Below are 16,610 nucleotides of genomic sequence, written 5' to 3'. Positions count from 1 at the left end.
ATCAGATGACACTGCTAGTTTGCAGGATAAACATTGTTACAAAAACTAATAAATCACACCATGTGAATGGCAGCATATGCCATGCACTTAATTGAAAATTTTTAATAAATAAAAGCCCTAAACATTCACTTTTTTCTGTAAGGTTACTAGTATATTAAGTAGAATAGTGAATTTCTTGTATAAATAATTTTTTCAATAGATACATTCTCAAAAATGAACCACTTATCTATATAGATATTGCACTTCAGACTCATTCACATGTAACTCAGACAAGCATTCCTCATAACAAATTTAGAATAAAAATAAGTTATAAATACAGCGTTTTCCCAAAATGAAACATACAGTACCTTTTTCATAAGGTAACTTTGGTTACTATCAACTGACAAAGACCAGAGAGAGGTTTCTGAGAGGAGGGTAGAAGGCATGGCCACAAAACTTAATTTCTGTAAAACACTGGTAAAGGGAGCAGTAATTTTAACCTTGCTGTGACAAATACAGCAAGGCTGAGCATCCCTTTTACGCTTCATTATTGCAAGTAAGTGTGAAGTTTTGTTGAGATCATAGGGACAAACAGCCTACAGGATGAGGGGGCTCCTCATTCCCTTTGAATCTGGGGAGATTTAGGTGGGTAGCATCCCCTCGGTGGGCTCCCCCCTTCCCCAGACGTGCCCCTCTCCTTGCTCTAACCAGCGTGGTCCATGGGGTGCTCCAGCACCTCGTAGAGAAGTGCCCAGCAGCTCTTGCTGCCGGCTAGATGTCGCAGCCCAACGGCTCTGCTGGTGGGAGAGGACCAGGTGGTGCGTGCTCACTGGGCATCCTGCCCCTGCTGCTCCTGACCTACCTGAGCAGCCTCTATCTCTCCTGAGAAAGCTCCTCCACGCATGAACCAGCCTTTGCCTGCGGTCCTGATCTTCATGGCTTGTGCCTTCTGCTGCTCTTCCCTCCTGGGGAAGGCGTGCTCAGATTTGGCGTGGGTTTTGCTCTTGCAGGACACCAGTACGAGTCGGTGCGCAAATGCAACCTTTGTGGCAGAAGGGAACCAGGCTGTTGTCCTCAGCAGGACTCGTGCAGACTTGGTGTTTCTTAGGGGAAATGCACCAAAGCTGAGCCATCCATGAGTTTGAGATGTTTTCAGCCGTCAGATGCCACCAAAGTGGGATTGACTGGATCCCTTCTCAGGGGACCTTGCTATGTTAAGTCACTACGAGCTCCCCGCTGGCAATAGAGATGGACACAGGCGCAAACGCAGTGCTAGCACCGGGCTGCTCTTTATTTGCAGTTACTGTGAAGCTGCTGTGTCCACTGACCACATTGTGCTTGTGTTCGTGTTCACCATGCAAGGAAGTCTGCTCTCACGTTCAGTAAGGCTGCATTAAGTGCCCAATATAGAAGTAAAAAGGTTGTGGTACGTGGCTCAGAGACCACATGCCAAGGTCTGAAAAGGAGAGAAATTAAAAGAAATGCATTTTCAGCCTTCCTGTAAATCTCTTCTCTCCTCATTTTCTACACTCAGCATTGCTGGGATGCTGGTTTTTGAGTGTGAAGGAAGAGAAGTTAAGCTACTTTAAATAAGGTAAATATTTAAAAGCCTCAGTCCAAGCTGATCTATGTTTTTACTGCTGTTGGGTATTTAATGGATTTAATGGATTTCTTTCACAAATAGTTTTTTAACAATTAAATGGCAAATCTGCAATAGGATGGCATAATCTGTCAGGAGAAAATCTTAGGTTGAGGTTTTATATGTTAATCCTTAAAGGCCTGAACACAGGGGATAACTGAGAATCTTTAACAATTAAGAAGGAATCTGAAGGCTGTAATCACTCCAGACCTCGCAGGAGCAGCTTTGGTGGGAGCTCTGCATCAGGCAGGACTTGGCCTCGCACTTGAAAGTCTTTAGACACCATAACTGAAATAGCTGGGAAAAGATGCTGCTTTTGTTCTTGGCTCTAGAAACCTCCCTCCCTCCCTCCAGCTCCCCTGTCTCGGTCGCATTCTTAAATAACAACTTAACGTATGACTACTGGCAGCTTGCAGGATTGCTTTCCATGCCGAGGCTGCAACATCGGTCCTCGAGGCTTGTTCAAATGAGCCAAAAAGGGCTTGCCACAGTTCGTGTCTCACGGGCTGCCGCCTGCAACAAGGTCTTGACAGCAAGACTAGGGTGGTGTTTCATGTCAGAAACAACATGTCATTTTTGGCAAGTGCACACACCAGAAATGGCACCTTCCACAGTACATAAAAGCATCCGTTTGCTCTGTCGATAGTGAACTGCATGGTCAAGTAAGGTTTTGTTGTGTTTTAAAAGGTTGTAATTAAACACTGTTGTGGCTTACCCCCTCCAATGACTTTGGAGTGCACTGGTGCTGGGATGCAAAACGTTTTGAGTGTGAACACTAAGACTTGAACTCTGAAGCATATTCAAAATGCTATGTAAGAGATGGAGGCATTTGCCTTCTCACTTTTGCTCCTAAAATCGAGTGCTCCTGTTTCCCTCCTAACAGTCTGATTTGCCCTCGGTCTCCCAAGGAAATGAAATCAAATGACCACTCTTCAAAACAGCAATTTCAGCAAATTACATCTTGAAGATGTAACCACTTGAAAAGAACTTGCACCCAGAAACTCCAACTATTGCCCTTTTCACGGTGATATTTTTATAGGCTTTCCATTCTTATCGTACTGGTAAACTAGCATTTTGATGCAGTGAGAGTTGGCCGGGGAAATCCAAGGGCTGCTTGTTATGGAAAAGTTATGGTTTGTATAGAATTGCACAGGTTGCTTCTGACACTTAAAGAAGGCTTTCAGCGTGGCAGCTGCCATTGTGCGAAATCTTTTGCTAATAAAACAGTAAAGGAAGAAATTAATTGCAGTGTTCAGCAGTGCTAGCATATTGGCAATGTCCGACACAATATGTACCACCCAGCTGTTGTTTATGGGTGATACGTAGAGGTGATACAGTATCATGATTATCCTTGGTGCCCAAAGTATGGCAAAAATAGAAGTTATAGTAAACAAAATGGCTGTTGTTTTCCCTGTGGAGTACCCTCGCAGTCGGAAATTGCTCTTCCGTCGCAGCTTGTACACAATGATGGAATTCAGGATGAAGAAGATGGAGCAGGGCACTAAGTAAACAGTAAAGCAGTGGATCCAGATGAGGACGTGATGCATTGATGTGCTTATGTAGTCTTCAATCCAAATGTTGGGCCACCAGTAGTAGGGGATGCTGGTCAAAAAGCAGGTGATATAGACACTTACAATGACTTTTCGAGTACGAGCAGGGTAGGAGACTGTGTGATACTTCAGCGGATGGCACACAGCTATATACCTATCGATCGTTAGTGGAACCGTAATCCAAATGGAGGTGTGGATGGAAGAAAATTCCAAGACCTCAATTATTTTGTCCAGTACCTGAGGCATCTGTTTATTTAAGATGAAGTCTTCCATGAGGAAGTCAACAAAGACGATGAAGAAGAGAACCAGGATGTCAGCAGCAGCTAGAGCTAGAAGATAGTTATAGGAGGACTTCTGCCTGCGAGCCACGAGCTGAGAAAGGATGATGACTGTCAAGATGTTTGCTGTGGAGACAGAAACACAGAGTCAGGCTATTAAGATGTAACACTAGCTTTTCTGAGCACTTGCTTAAAGCAGTAGCTCTGTTCAAGCACTTAGCAACATGACCGCCTTTATTAAAGACCAAGAAACCAAAAGGAAAACGCTACAGTTGGGTCCCTCAGAGAGAAGCTGTTGCAACGAGAGGAACGTGTGGCCCTGCTCCCAGCTGTGGGATATGCTGTCACTCAGTGTCCTGGTGGACCGGGATGAGGGACAGGGAGAGAGTCCGGACCTTCACTCCAGATACAGGGTTAGGTGGTGTCCAGCAGCCCTTTGCTGACTCCTTGGAGCAGGTGTAGAGGTAGAGTTATGGCCTTGGCTCTGTCATTGTTGCTCTCTGGTCGGCTCTGCTGCCACTGCAGGCACAGCAGGAGCATCCTGGCCGGGGTTGTTGGGACCCCTGCCCACGTGCAGGGAGGCAGGGGTAGCAGGAGGGAGCAGCAGTAGAAAAAACTAGTATCTCACACATGCACTCTTACTTCCCCCCTTGCTTTTTTCACATTTTTTTTTTACAAGTGACAAATGAGAAGGGCAAGGTGGGCATTGGAGAGAGACGTTTTGTTCCGTGTCCCAGCTTGTGGTGCCTCCCTGTTTTTAGTTTTGAACTCCAGCTAAAAAGAGCTGAAATCGAAGCCTCCTGGATTAGGTAATTTTCTCTGGCCTGAGTGGGATCCCAATCGAGGGAAGGACTTCCAGGGAAACACGTGTCCTCAGCTCTTCCTGAGAGCTGGAGGTGCTTCACAGCACTTGAAGTTTTCAGCTCTGCCCAGGATGAGTCTCCTGTAATTCAGTCCTGCCTGTCTGACTTGATCGCCTACAGATAGGCTCTGGGGAAGTGCCTCTCTTCCCACCACTGAAATGACCTGCTCCACAAAGACCTGCTCGCTTATCCAGAGCTGCTCTTTAGAAGTCCTTCTCCAACTACGAGGCATTTTTCCTCTGGAGTGATACAGTTGAGCCTTTAAGGAAACCCTGCTGGTCACATCAGACATGGATGTTCTGATTCAGCCCAAGTATAAACATGCCCGAGTTTCCTGAAAAAGCATCTGCTTGCAACTCTTTGGCCACAATACAGACCCATCACCTAAACCACGCCTAGATGTATTGCATGACACTTAAATAATACTGTGGTGAAGTGCTTAAGTGTCATCTCTGCTGTTTCACTGTCTGGTTTGCTTCAGTCTTTTAAAGCTGTGATTCAATTTAAAGAATACACTTTAGTAGCTGCTTGAACCAGTGCTATAACAGATGCTCTTAAGGGCTCAGTCCTACAGCCCCTGGCCAGGCAGAGCTCCCCACCATGGATACAAATAGCCCTTGCAGTCCTTGAGAGCTTTCCTGGAGCACTAAGACATAGCCAAAATTTAACTACTTGCTCGTGTTTACTAGAACTTACTGTGTAGTCTTGAATTGGAAAAAAAAAAAATCCTATTATTCCTACTAGCGGTATGGCTGGAATGAGACAGGCAAGATTGTTCCCATCAGAAGTTTATATCACTTGGCTAGAATACCTGAAGTAGTACTTAAAAATCCGAGATCTGGTTTACTGTATAAGAGATTGGCAAATGTTTGTATTTGACATTTGCATAAGTGTTCTATAAATCACCTCTTCTGTGCATTCAGTGCTTCAAACATTTCTGCCAGCTTTGATGGATTTCCCAAAACAAATCAACAATAATTGTAAGGATTCCTTTAAATCAGAGAGAAAGGAAGTTGCTGACATTAAGGTAATGATGACCTAGGACATATGTCCTATAACTGAAAATGCTCATTTTTTTTAACTGTTTTACTTGGCGCTGGAGAAGACTTCCTCCTTCATAAATGCCTTAAAAGCCTGCTGTCTGGGAGCAGATTTCTGCCGCTAGGGAAATGAACTGCAGCAGAGTGAATGATCTTGAGTAATAGCCCTCATAAGTGTCACCTATTTTTGTATTAACTTAATATATTAATTTTGTACCTTGGAACAAAACTAAACCGAACATGACAATCAACCGACTCCTTCCTTAAATAAAAAAAAGTATGATCTTTTCAACAGTATTGTCTCAAATCACCTTCAGGGGAATTTTCCCAATTCTGCCCTCTGTTAACATGGGTGCAACTGCATTGATTTCAGCTCAGAGCAGATGTGGGGGACGGGGGATGATATAGTCAGAACTGCTGTGTCATTTTTCACTTACTTGCTTATGAAATGCCTCCGTGGTGCCTGCTGATGAGCCTTAGAGGTACAGTGAGTGATGTACTGTCAAGGAAATCCTCGAGCCGGAGTGTTTATCATGACTGTGCAGCCACTGTTGGTTTTGGCCAGCCAGGCCGAGTGGCTCGGCTTTGCAGATATTGGATGTGTGACCCATGGGGTTCATCTTCTCTTTAAATCCTCTGGATTTGACTCACTCCAGCAGCTGGAGCCAGCATGCAGCAAGGGGGATGCTTGAGGACGTTGGTCCCTGCTGGTAACTGGCCTGTCAGAGGAGCTCCTGCAGGGATGCTGAAGCCATGCCATGTCCAGGCACAGCAGCCCTGCTCCCCACCCCTTCTGCCCATTGTGGGGGTCCTGCTGTTTGGTTCTAACCCCACTCCCATTTTCCTACAGGAGCAGATTTACGAGCAGTGCTTTCCTCTGTACCCTCTCCCCCACCTTTCTCAGGGTTCCCAGCAACGGCGGTAACAGCATGTACTGAAATGCAAGTTATTTGTCTAACGCCAGCGCACTTTGCTTGGTGAGCCGGATTAGAAAATTGATCTGACAAAGTACATGCAAGCTCTATCCAATTTTTCTGCAAGGGTTACAGTATCTTGTATTGGAAATACTTTCCCTGGGATCACATTAGGGCTTTTTCTGGCTGGATGATATGAAATATAGTAATATCATTTATTTGTGAAAACAGATATATACTGGGGTGCAGCAGAAAGTTGCCAGTATGACAGTGTCTTAGCACAGGGTTTGGGAGTATTTTTCCTGCTGCATGCTGTATAAGGAAAGCGAAGATGAGCTCATCCTTCGCCCATTTCCTAGCCAGTGTTAAGTTGGTCCTTGGTGTGTCCTCAAACAGTACCAAAAGCTCAGTGAAATGGGTAGGAACATCGCTCTGTGTGAACAACCGTGCCCTTGTGCCAGCATCTCAGTGGCTCCTGGGTGCCTACTCAGTGCCCCACAAGCTCTCCTGTGGGCAAAAATTAACCTACTGTGTGTGAAAGGTGATGGAAGAGCATTTGCAACCACATTTTAACCTCGTTTATCCTAATTCTTGCACTAATATTGTAGTCAGTGATGAGGACTATGGCAGACATGATGATGGAGATATAAAAATGTTTCTACTGTAACGTACATGGAGCTACAGCTGCTGGATAGGTCAGTGCCCCTAAATTGTCCTGGATGGTATACTGTCCATTTCTTGCAGTGTTTTTTTTAGATACTAAGTAGTTAAGATCATCTGAACTTGAAAGAGATTGATTACTGTGCTGGGAGTTGATTAGGGGATGACAGATGGGAATTTATGCCAGTGTCGCTTGCTGCAGTGCAGTATTCTGAATTTATAAATATCTGGTTGAGAACCGGGGCTTGATTAGAGACTAGCTGGCTGAAGCCTTGAGATGCTACTAGCAGATGATGAGAAGCAACTGTAAGAAATGGCAGTCTCAATTCTTTCCCTTCAGTCATGAGGATGCCTTTGAGACACAGCATCTGAAGGTCTCTGACACCCAAACACCATTGGTCCACGCTGCTCAGACATACGGCAACCTTCTAACTCAGACAGGCTTCATCATGGGACACTTATTGACATCTCTGACTTTATCAGCTTCTGAATACAAACTGCAGCATCTGAAGGTCTCTGACACCCAAACACCATTGGTCCACGCTGCTCAGACATACGGCAACCTTCTAACTCAGACAGGCTTCATCATGGGACACTTATTGACATCTCCTCTGACTTTATCAGCTTCTGAGTACAAACTGTAGCACTGAAATTCATGCCATTGGAGGTCCTACGTATCTGAGAGGGATCATCCTTTAGGAGTAACCTTGGTTCTCATGTGGATTTGGGTTTGCTTCCCGTACCAAAGCCATGCTGCCTTGCCTGCAGAGCCTGTGCAGTCTTCTGTGCCTCCTCAAAGCACTGCCTGTGACCTAAAGGCACAGTTTTTTCCCCAGCTTTTTGTTTTGTCGATTATAGTCATAGCTCAAATAGTGTCTAACCACCATCTTTGCGGGGGATTCACAGAGCTCCTTCCACTGGCTGTTATCACCGTGTGTGAGATTAAGCAGGAGCAATTGTATCTGTCTGAAGAAGAAACAGGTATGTTTCTGGGCTTTGGTTTTGTTGGGGGGTTTTTTGTTTTGTTTGTTTGAGAGCATTTTGCATGTACACAGCAGCCTGTGCAGTGAAATAGCCTTTACAACACAAGTGGTAGCGCTGCTGTGTTGGGAATAAGGCCCGCTGTGTCGTTCAGTAGTTCAGCATCATAAACTACCTAAATGAAGTAGCCATGAGTGTCGCTTACTGAGCGTGATAAACATTAGGTCACTGAATATAATAGACACCTTTTACCGAACACAGTTGTTGCTAGGATCCCTACAAATTATTGTGCAATGTATGAAACTACTCTGCAGGCCTTGCATTAGTAACCTGACGGGCACAGAGAGAGACGGTTTACAAATGGGAAATTTTAAATTGCCTTAAAAAAAAAAATGTAAGTAACACCTCCTTCTTAGATTTGGAAACTCTGAGACTGTAAGTACAATATGCTAAAAATATATGGTGAAAAAAAGTGGTGTTTTGGCTTAATGGGAATAGATGATTTCCTCTAAGCTAGGAGGCAATATTAAAATGTAAACAGGTACCACGTCCAGCAGCCAGATCTGACCGCAATTACTAACAGGTTTTTGCCAACAGTTACCAGATCGGAGATGAGGATGGCATTCAGCCCTTACTTCGTGTGGGAGCTCTCTGGAGAAGATGGTGACAATGGGTGATTTCTGATGGAGGCTACCTAACAGGAATTATTTTAAAAAAAAAAAAAAAAAAAAGCTGTGGCAAAGTAAACGTGTTTATGACTGATGTTGCCTATAGCTGGTTATGTGGTCTTTTAAAATAACCCCTGGATTTGCCCTTAAAAGAAGATAGGCAGTTCCATGTTTTCCTCTTACAGCTGGTACGGGTCGAACTCAACACTACAGCAGATGGGAACAACCTCTGTGAACAGTGCCTGCTCATGGCTAATGTAATTTGTTCTTCTCTTTTATTATCGTATCCTGAGATCCTTCCTTAAACCGTTGTGAAGCGTAAAATTATATTTATAGAATATAGTTAGTGCAATACAAGTTCTTCCTTCCCCAAGAGTTCCTGTGAGGATTGATTTTTAAAATAAATTCATTTATTTATTGTTCAATTGTCTGAGCACTGCCAAACGGCACGTACCCACTCACCCTCGGGGGGAAGAACTGTCAGCCCCTTCTGCCAGTGCCTGCATCATCTTCCAGGGGATGGAGAGGGATCTAAGCCAAAAAATGAGTCTCACAAAAGCTACGGCAGGCACAGATGCAGGACTGCCACTGGAGGAGGTTTCACACCTTGTAGGAAGACTCTCGTGTGGTTTGTGCGTAGAAATCCCATGTGCAGGGACAGACCACGCTAGCTCTGAGGGCGAAAGTGAACCTGGAGGTAGAGGATGATCAAGCTCCTGCCCAGGACAACCCAAACTCCCCTCCATATGCGGGAGACCGGGTTAGTGACTGCCAGAGAAAACGTGGCATGGCCTTGTGCTTGCAAGTCACAGGTGAATTAATGAGTTGGTGTCAGAGGCCAGATTCTGATGGTGAAATCTGACCTCCAGGGCTGTTTTTTTCCCTGACTGCATTTTTACTAGCTGAGGCAGCTCTGGGGAAGGATGCCATGAATGGGGTACTCTGCCCTGCGGCTGGCACTAGCCGTCAGTGGGTCATGGAGGCCAGAGAAGGATTTTAATCCAGCCAAAAGCACTTCCTTGCCATTGGAGGGCACAGACACGGTAATGGCGTGGAGATGCCAATGGCCAGTATTCACTTTGAGTCTTGCCAACCACTCAGGCTTAAGTGCAGTAACTTGTCTGGCAGACGTGCAATTACATTGCATTGCTTTTGACTTTCCTAGACTGTTGGAGTAGGCTTTTTTCCCTAGTTCCCTAGGGCTATGTCTGCAATATGAGAATGGCTCAGAAGGAACGCTAGGCTAAGATGCGGGGAGGCCCGGTATGCACTCACCGGTGACACGTGTGTAAATGCGATAGGGATCTGGTTCTTCTCTTGCTGTCTTCACCCTCCTCGTCCACCTTTCCTGAGCTGGGCCTACAGTGCAGAAAGCCTCTAATGACTCTTGGACATTTTCCCCCCCGAAGTCTTTCTTAGAGGCATCCACACAAGGGTAAAAATGCCTAAAACTCACATCTCAACACCTAGCCTTGCATCTTGCTACCAGAGCAGTAAAGCTTTCTAATGGAAAATCGGCGCTGGAAGGAGAAAAAGCAATCTGCAAAATAATGCAGAAATCATAAAAGGAATTTGGTTATTCATGCAACGTATCTGGACAGACAGAGGTTTTTCAAGGCAATTCAGGTGTCTCATTTGGCAGGTGTCTGTGGCTTCTAAATGCAGGCTGTCAGTGAAGTTTAAGAGGTCTCAAGCTGAGTAACTTGAGCTTGAGGATGACAAAACCATTCTACCCTTTTGATATCAAATGCCAAAGCACTGAGGCAGGTGCCAAAGGTATTTGATGGGATGACTAGGATGGAGGGAGGACGTGACTTCATAAGGGCACTGGCATGAATTCTTTACTGAACATGAATAATTAAGAAGATTTTACCTTTGATTGTGGTTTTACAAAAAAAAACAAACACAAAGTCTTTATGCCTTCCTAAAGCATTAGCTAATGCAATAGGAGCCTCATGCTTGCAAACCCCATGGCCAAGCTTTCTCAGAGACTATGCCAATTTTATACAATATGCAGGAAATTACGGACTATGCAAAACCATCGCAGTTTGGCTTTATTTCCCCCCTGGAGAATATACTGCATCCACATTAGATATATCACTCTTTGGTGTGCTAGTCTGGACATTGAAGAAAACACACCTGGAATGAACAAATGTTTGTGAAATATCCTAGTCTGATGTAACTGACTGACAGGTAATTTGTCTTGAAACCAAAAACAATCTCTAGTGCACCTATCCGCGCAGTCAATGCACCATATGATTGAAAAGATGGAGAAGTTAAATGACTGTACATTCCAGGGACTCTGTTTCAGGTGGTAGAAGAGAACAATTTCAGTAAAAAAAAAAAAATGTGTTTAGTGTTTCAGTAGGCACGCTTCTCTCCTCTTCCACGGATAAAGGGATAAAACTCCTTGTGGTCATCTTCTGTACTGCTAATTCTGGTCCTACTTGGTTGCCTCTACTTCATTCCCTCTGCACAACCACGCTGGTGTCCTGGGGGGCAACCCAACACCATCTTTTCCCATCAAGTCACTCCCAGAACAGCACCAACAGCATGCCAGGCATTGGGGTTTAGGATCCTTACATACGTATATCTTTATTTTGCAGAATGAAAATGGAATTGTGTGCAAGGTCTCCTGTGCTCAGGGGTTTATTTTTGGCTTTGTTTCCTTTTCTGGTGTCTCAAAATTAATGGTAAAAGAGATTAAAGGCTCAAAAAGACCACCTGAAACATAAGGTGAAAGCTTTTGCGGCCAGAGATTGCTTTGCACTTGGCACGTGAAAGCAGAGAGCGCACTGTGTCAGGACATCTCCGTGTTGTTTGTTTGCCTACAGCAAATTGTTTTGACGTATGTGGATGAAGGCCTTCTCCTGCTGGCTTGTTTCTGCTGATTCACCCCCATTTTACGGAGGGGAGCAGAAAGAGGAGGAGGAGGAGAGAACTAAGGGGATGGATGAAGAACAGCAGGATATTAGACTGCCTAGTGCTTCTGAATGGCTTGACTTCTTAACAACTGGGGGCTCTGCATTACCCACCTACCGTGAAAACTGGCTGTGCTCTCTCTTTTGTGTCACTGTCATTTCAAGGAAAAATCTCCTTTGGAGTTTTTCCTTCCCAATCCGTTTCAGCAGCCTGCCATGCAAGGTTGTGCACTTCATAGTCTACTGAGCCACCCAAATATTGCACCTCGTTACCATTACAGCCCTGACAGTTTTGTTTCCTACTGATGTCGCAGAAGTTAGCAGTTGTACTCTGTAGTGGCATTCAGAGATGTGCAATCAAGTCCTCTCCTGCATTAGCATGGATTCAGCCACATGCTGCCTTTCAGGCTGCGAGGCTTTAGTGACCACAGTCTCCAGACTTACTGACCGAACTAAATCGCTCCCATCTGCACGCCTTGCTGTCACCGTTTCTGTGCGGGAACACTGTAATGAATCTATTCTTTTTCATGATGATTATTCTTTCCCTAAAGAAAAAGCATTCATTTTACAATAGGAAGTGACTCATTTTAAGCATGTAAGCAGCAGTTTTGTTCCTCTCTGTCCAGTAGTGCTACTGTAATGTGCTGCAGTGCCCTTCGGTTGCTCTGATAGCTGAGCTAAAGTTCTGCCAATTTATTTGTCCTTCTTTAAACAGGATGCAATGTACTGGCTTTACATCCAATTCAGATTTTAAGTCAGAGAAAGTATGGTCTTTGAATAAAAGGGGGTTTGAATCAAGCCTCAGGAGGGTTCAGTTCTTACTCATTGCGTGAACTCTTGTCTAATGAGCGACAGCTGAAGAGTGCTGTTTTTTCAAGGTCATAACTCTGCATGTAACAATTCTCCCACTCGTATTTTCAGATCTTCCTCTAGCACTTCTATTGTTCAGGTGTGCTGTTATGAGAGAGGCTATTTATTCAGGTGCTGGAAATGCTCTCTTTAATCAGAAGCCTGTGCTGTGATTGCAGAAGAATATACTAGGCAGTAGATGGCAGGAATCCAAAACGGGTCAGACACATTTCTGCACTGCTGTGTGCTGTATGTACACCTACCTTCTGCCTGCTTTGGTATTTACTAGATATTACATGCCATGTGAGTCATCAGCAAACATTGCTACCTGTCCCCCTTCCTACTCGTGGTACTAACCAGGTCATGGCTGTAAGCATAGAGATGACAACGCTCTTCAGGTCTCGTTCCCTGTACACGGCCGGAGAGTGAAGGTAGCACAACTAGGCTGTTGCATGGTGGTGATCTCTTAGATCAGGGATGCTCAGCCCACCGGTAATATCTGCCTTCCCAGGACGATGACTCTGGCTTGCACGCCTCCTGAATAGCCTCCTTATTCCAAGATGCATACGGGCAGAAGGCTCCAGGAGGACCAATTCTCCATCATTTCTGTTTGTCTGTGACTGTATTGCAGTTTGCACAGGCGCAGTGCAAATGTTACACACCTGCATGTCAATCCTACACCCTAGGAAGGAGCTGACTTGCTGTGTGAGGACAGCTGGTCTGTCACCTGTTAGGGGAAGGTCCATAATGTGTAGCCCTCCCTTGACAGTGTGTTAAAAAGGCTAGGCATCCCTGCTGAGCTTACACGTTCCTCTAGGTCAGGACTACAGCTTCTCTCCCTCTACATGGAGCCTGCTGAGTGTACTCTGTTCATGGCTGGGCTTTGAATGACCTGGGTTGTCCCCATCTCCCTGATACCTTGTTCAGCAGCAGGTCTGACACGAAAGCTACCTGTTTGTACCCTCCAGCTGAGAGCACCCAAGTGTGTCCAGGCTGCTTTCCCAAGTTTGCAAGGTCCTGAATCTGTGTTTACATCAGCATGATGGGTTTTAAGCAGAAGCCTAAAGCATGAACAGAAGAAACATTTGTAGACTAGGCGCTCAAAGTTTGCAGTGGCACTTCCCTGGTGCATCGGTGTGAGTCTGTTACCTCCTGAGGATGCTGTAAGGGTGCTGGGTATGTGCCTGTACTTTGTGTCACTGGGATGTGATGACCCCTGAAGCCAAGTCATTCCCTAGGTAGGCGACTGACTGGGGAGCAAAGTGGAACCAGCGATCACAAGGTAAGAAAGCCAGATCGTACTCTGCCTCTCCGCACTGTCAGGAGGAGGAGACCCCTGGAAGCATGGATCAGGCCAGGCCCCAGTCTAGGAAGCGCTGCCACTTTGTCCTTTCAGCAGCAGTACGCTATACACCCGACGGAGAAGGGAGTTCGCTTTGCTCTCGTCTCTGCCTTTTTCAGACTTTCTGCTGTCTGGTTGAACAGGGAGGGAGAAAGAGCCACTGCTGAGAACAGGATCTGCCTGGGTTATACAAGGGAGGGGAAAGGATGCTTTCTCTGTGTGCATGATCAGGCCTGGCATTGCTTGGCCTCAAAGTAGAGTTGTTGAGTTAGTGAAATTTCCTTCAAACGCTAGAGCGGGAAAGGCAGAAACAGTTAACTGGCTTCCCCTCTCATCAGTCTTTCTCCAAGATTTGTGGCAAGGAGTTAACTGTTTCCATTTCAGCAAAACACTGCACTAGTGCTGTATTTGAGGACAGATCCTAGATGATGTTTCTCTTAAATTCTTGGCACCATGCAAAGCTAATTACTCAGATCCCACGGACTTCAGGTTCTTTTTCTAACAGGTAATAAGTGTGCTACCTTTACAACTTTCTAATGTTAGAAAACTGAAGAGCAGCTTCAAATTAAAACATGAAAAGGTCTCTTTAGCACTGCTCTCGCCTCGTACCACATTCTCAATGAAGCTTGGTCATGAGAGTCTTCTCCTAAACATACCCAGCTTGTTCTCATCTCTGTGCAGTCTCAGGGTGAGAATCATAAATTTCTCATGCACTCAGCATACTGTACATGTGCAGTGTTTTCAGGTGTTAGTGCCAATGTTATCCTCAGATAACGTGAACAAGCTGACACATTCCTGATGTAAGTCCACTGAACTCAGCAGTGTTGCACTACCAAATGCTTTGGCTAGTTCTGTTAAGCGCTATCACTGGTGCCATTGCTCTAATCAACCGATGTCTGATCCCTTGAGAAATGTCACCATTGCTAATTTGGATCATGCACCAATTTTAACCATGTTCTTAGAATGACAGCGTTAGGTCTGTAATTACAGTGCAGTATCCTTAGGGAGCTGGTGCAAGTATGTGCAGAACACTCATTAAGTGATTTTTCTTGTCTGTGCACGTAAGACTTTCCCCCGTTTCAGAGACATACAAAGTCAAGCTTAGCCACGGACTGCTTCATGACAACTTCTTCACCTGATAATCTTGAGAGGGTCTTCATCAGTTCCTAGGGGACAGGTGTTGAAATCAGAGCTTGTCATTACTGTGGAGATCTAAGCAGCCCCCTAAGGGATTAATGAAGAGGAAACTACCTCCTCATCCCTGCTGGCTGGGTCTCTTCAGGTCAGGGCTGAGACTCAGCAATGCTGTGGAGCAGAGACACTTGCCTGTGCCCTGCATCCTCTGTGGGTAAATACAAGGCTTAACTTTCCAGTTCTCTGAACTATTAGTCTGAACTATTAGCCGATCTTCAAATTTTAATTATAAGCTAGGGAGGGAAAAAAAAAAACAAACCACAAAGAACATCAATTCATATGCAGAGTGGTAATTGCATGTGTACTGTTCAGAGGCAGGCTTCTCTTCATGTCTGATTAAAAATTTTTCTATGAATTAATTGTTTGAAGAAGGAATTAAGGTGAACAAAATATTTAGAAATTGTAGACTATTAACTATCATTGCTGCTTGCCATTTTACATGGTACTTTAAATGTGTAGCTGTACATAGACACAACCAAACTCTTGTATTGCACCCTTAAAATACCGATTCACCTTGGTGCATCAGATTGCTCTAACTTTTCCCTGACTTGTTCTGCCTGTCCTTGGGGTTGCTGTAAGTTACTCTGAGGCTGGAGGTGTTAAGCCAGGGAGCAAGCAGTGCTGTTTGCCCACCCAGGCTGTGCTGGGATGGCAGCTCTGCCTGCTGAAGCCCAGTCTGTAACTGCAGACATGGTGCTGCACGAGCAGCTCCCTGTGGTCCTGCGTGCCAAGGCGTCTCGCTGACAGGCTCAGACAGTCCCCTCCGGGAGGAGAAACCTGCTCAGTCCTCTGTCTTGGCTGAGACAGTAATGCCGATGTGATGCTCATGTGGCATCTGTGCGTTTTGAGCTGTGGCTACTGGCGTGCTGGCAATGGTGCCTCACAGGTGTTCACACCCAAGCCTGAAACATCCTTTCCTTCCCCATTTGGGGTCTCCCTTGCTTTTCTCATCCCCAGCATCTCTATATTGTCTTCATCCCCTTTTTTAAGTAGGAATTTTCACTGAGGGTTATACAGTCTGGAGGCTGGTGCCTGTGAGCTGGGACTTTCTTCCGAGCCCTGTACCTGCACTCAGGGATCTCGGTGTCAGCATTGCCATTGCCTTTGCAGGACGCTGACCCTAAGACTGGGCTTTCTAGATACTATCCTGCTCCATCAGCTGCGGGGACAGGCTCCTGAGTACAACTGTCTGCTAACCTTGTGATAGCATGCTCCTTCCCCAGCCAAGTTCCTTACCAGCGGCACGTTGCTCCTAGAGCCAACCCTGCCCCAGGGAGCCAGGCAGAGATTCGCACCAGAAAAACTCAACAGCTACACTTCGGATTATTGCCAGCCCAGCATGCGATCGATACGGGACAGACCCGATGCCCTCCCGTCCTCAGCATCGCTTTGTCTTCAAATGGCCAAATTGATTATGGCAGAAACTTCACGACGGGCTGAGACTTTGCATGTCAAGTTCAAAGTCGGAGCGCCCGAGTCCGGGTGGGAAAGCGACCGCAGCAGTGCGAGGGCAAGCAGGGACAAACCCCGGCGAGAGAGGAAACGCAGGGACAGCAACGTGTCAGGCAGTGAAGATGCTGTCCAAGAAACGCCCGTGCTCATCCCCACCAAGCAAGCGAAAGAACACATTCCCGGTGCCTGCCGCAGCGCGCTCACCCCGCACCGCAGGCAGCCGGGCAGGAGACGCTCCGGCGGGCGCTGCCGGCAGCTCTGCGGGAACCCCGCAGCCTCG

General features: G+C 45.9%; 1 protein-coding gene across 1 annotated transcript; it reads right to left on the bottom strand.

Moving 5' to 3' along the window:
* Window positions 1-2,637: 2,637 nt before the first annotated feature.
* On the bottom strand, window positions 2,638-3,588 carry GPR139 (G protein-coupled receptor 139; the record flags this gene model as incomplete). Its single annotated transcript, XM_009281620.1, has 1 exon — window positions 2,638-3,588. A coding segment is annotated over one exon (951 nt), but the record flags the coding sequence as incomplete, so codon positions are not given.
* Window positions 3,589-16,610: the final 13,022 nt, after the last annotated feature.

The sequence above is a fragment of the Aptenodytes forsteri genome, unplaced genomic scaffold (assembly GCF_000699145.1).
Source record: "Aptenodytes forsteri isolate BGI_AS27 unplaced genomic scaffold, ASM69914v1 Scaffold84, whole genome shotgun sequence".
In the NCBI taxonomy this organism is placed as follows: Eukaryota; Metazoa; Chordata; class Aves; order Sphenisciformes; family Spheniscidae; genus Aptenodytes; species Aptenodytes forsteri.
This window is presented reverse-complemented; position numbering and strand designations above follow the sequence as displayed.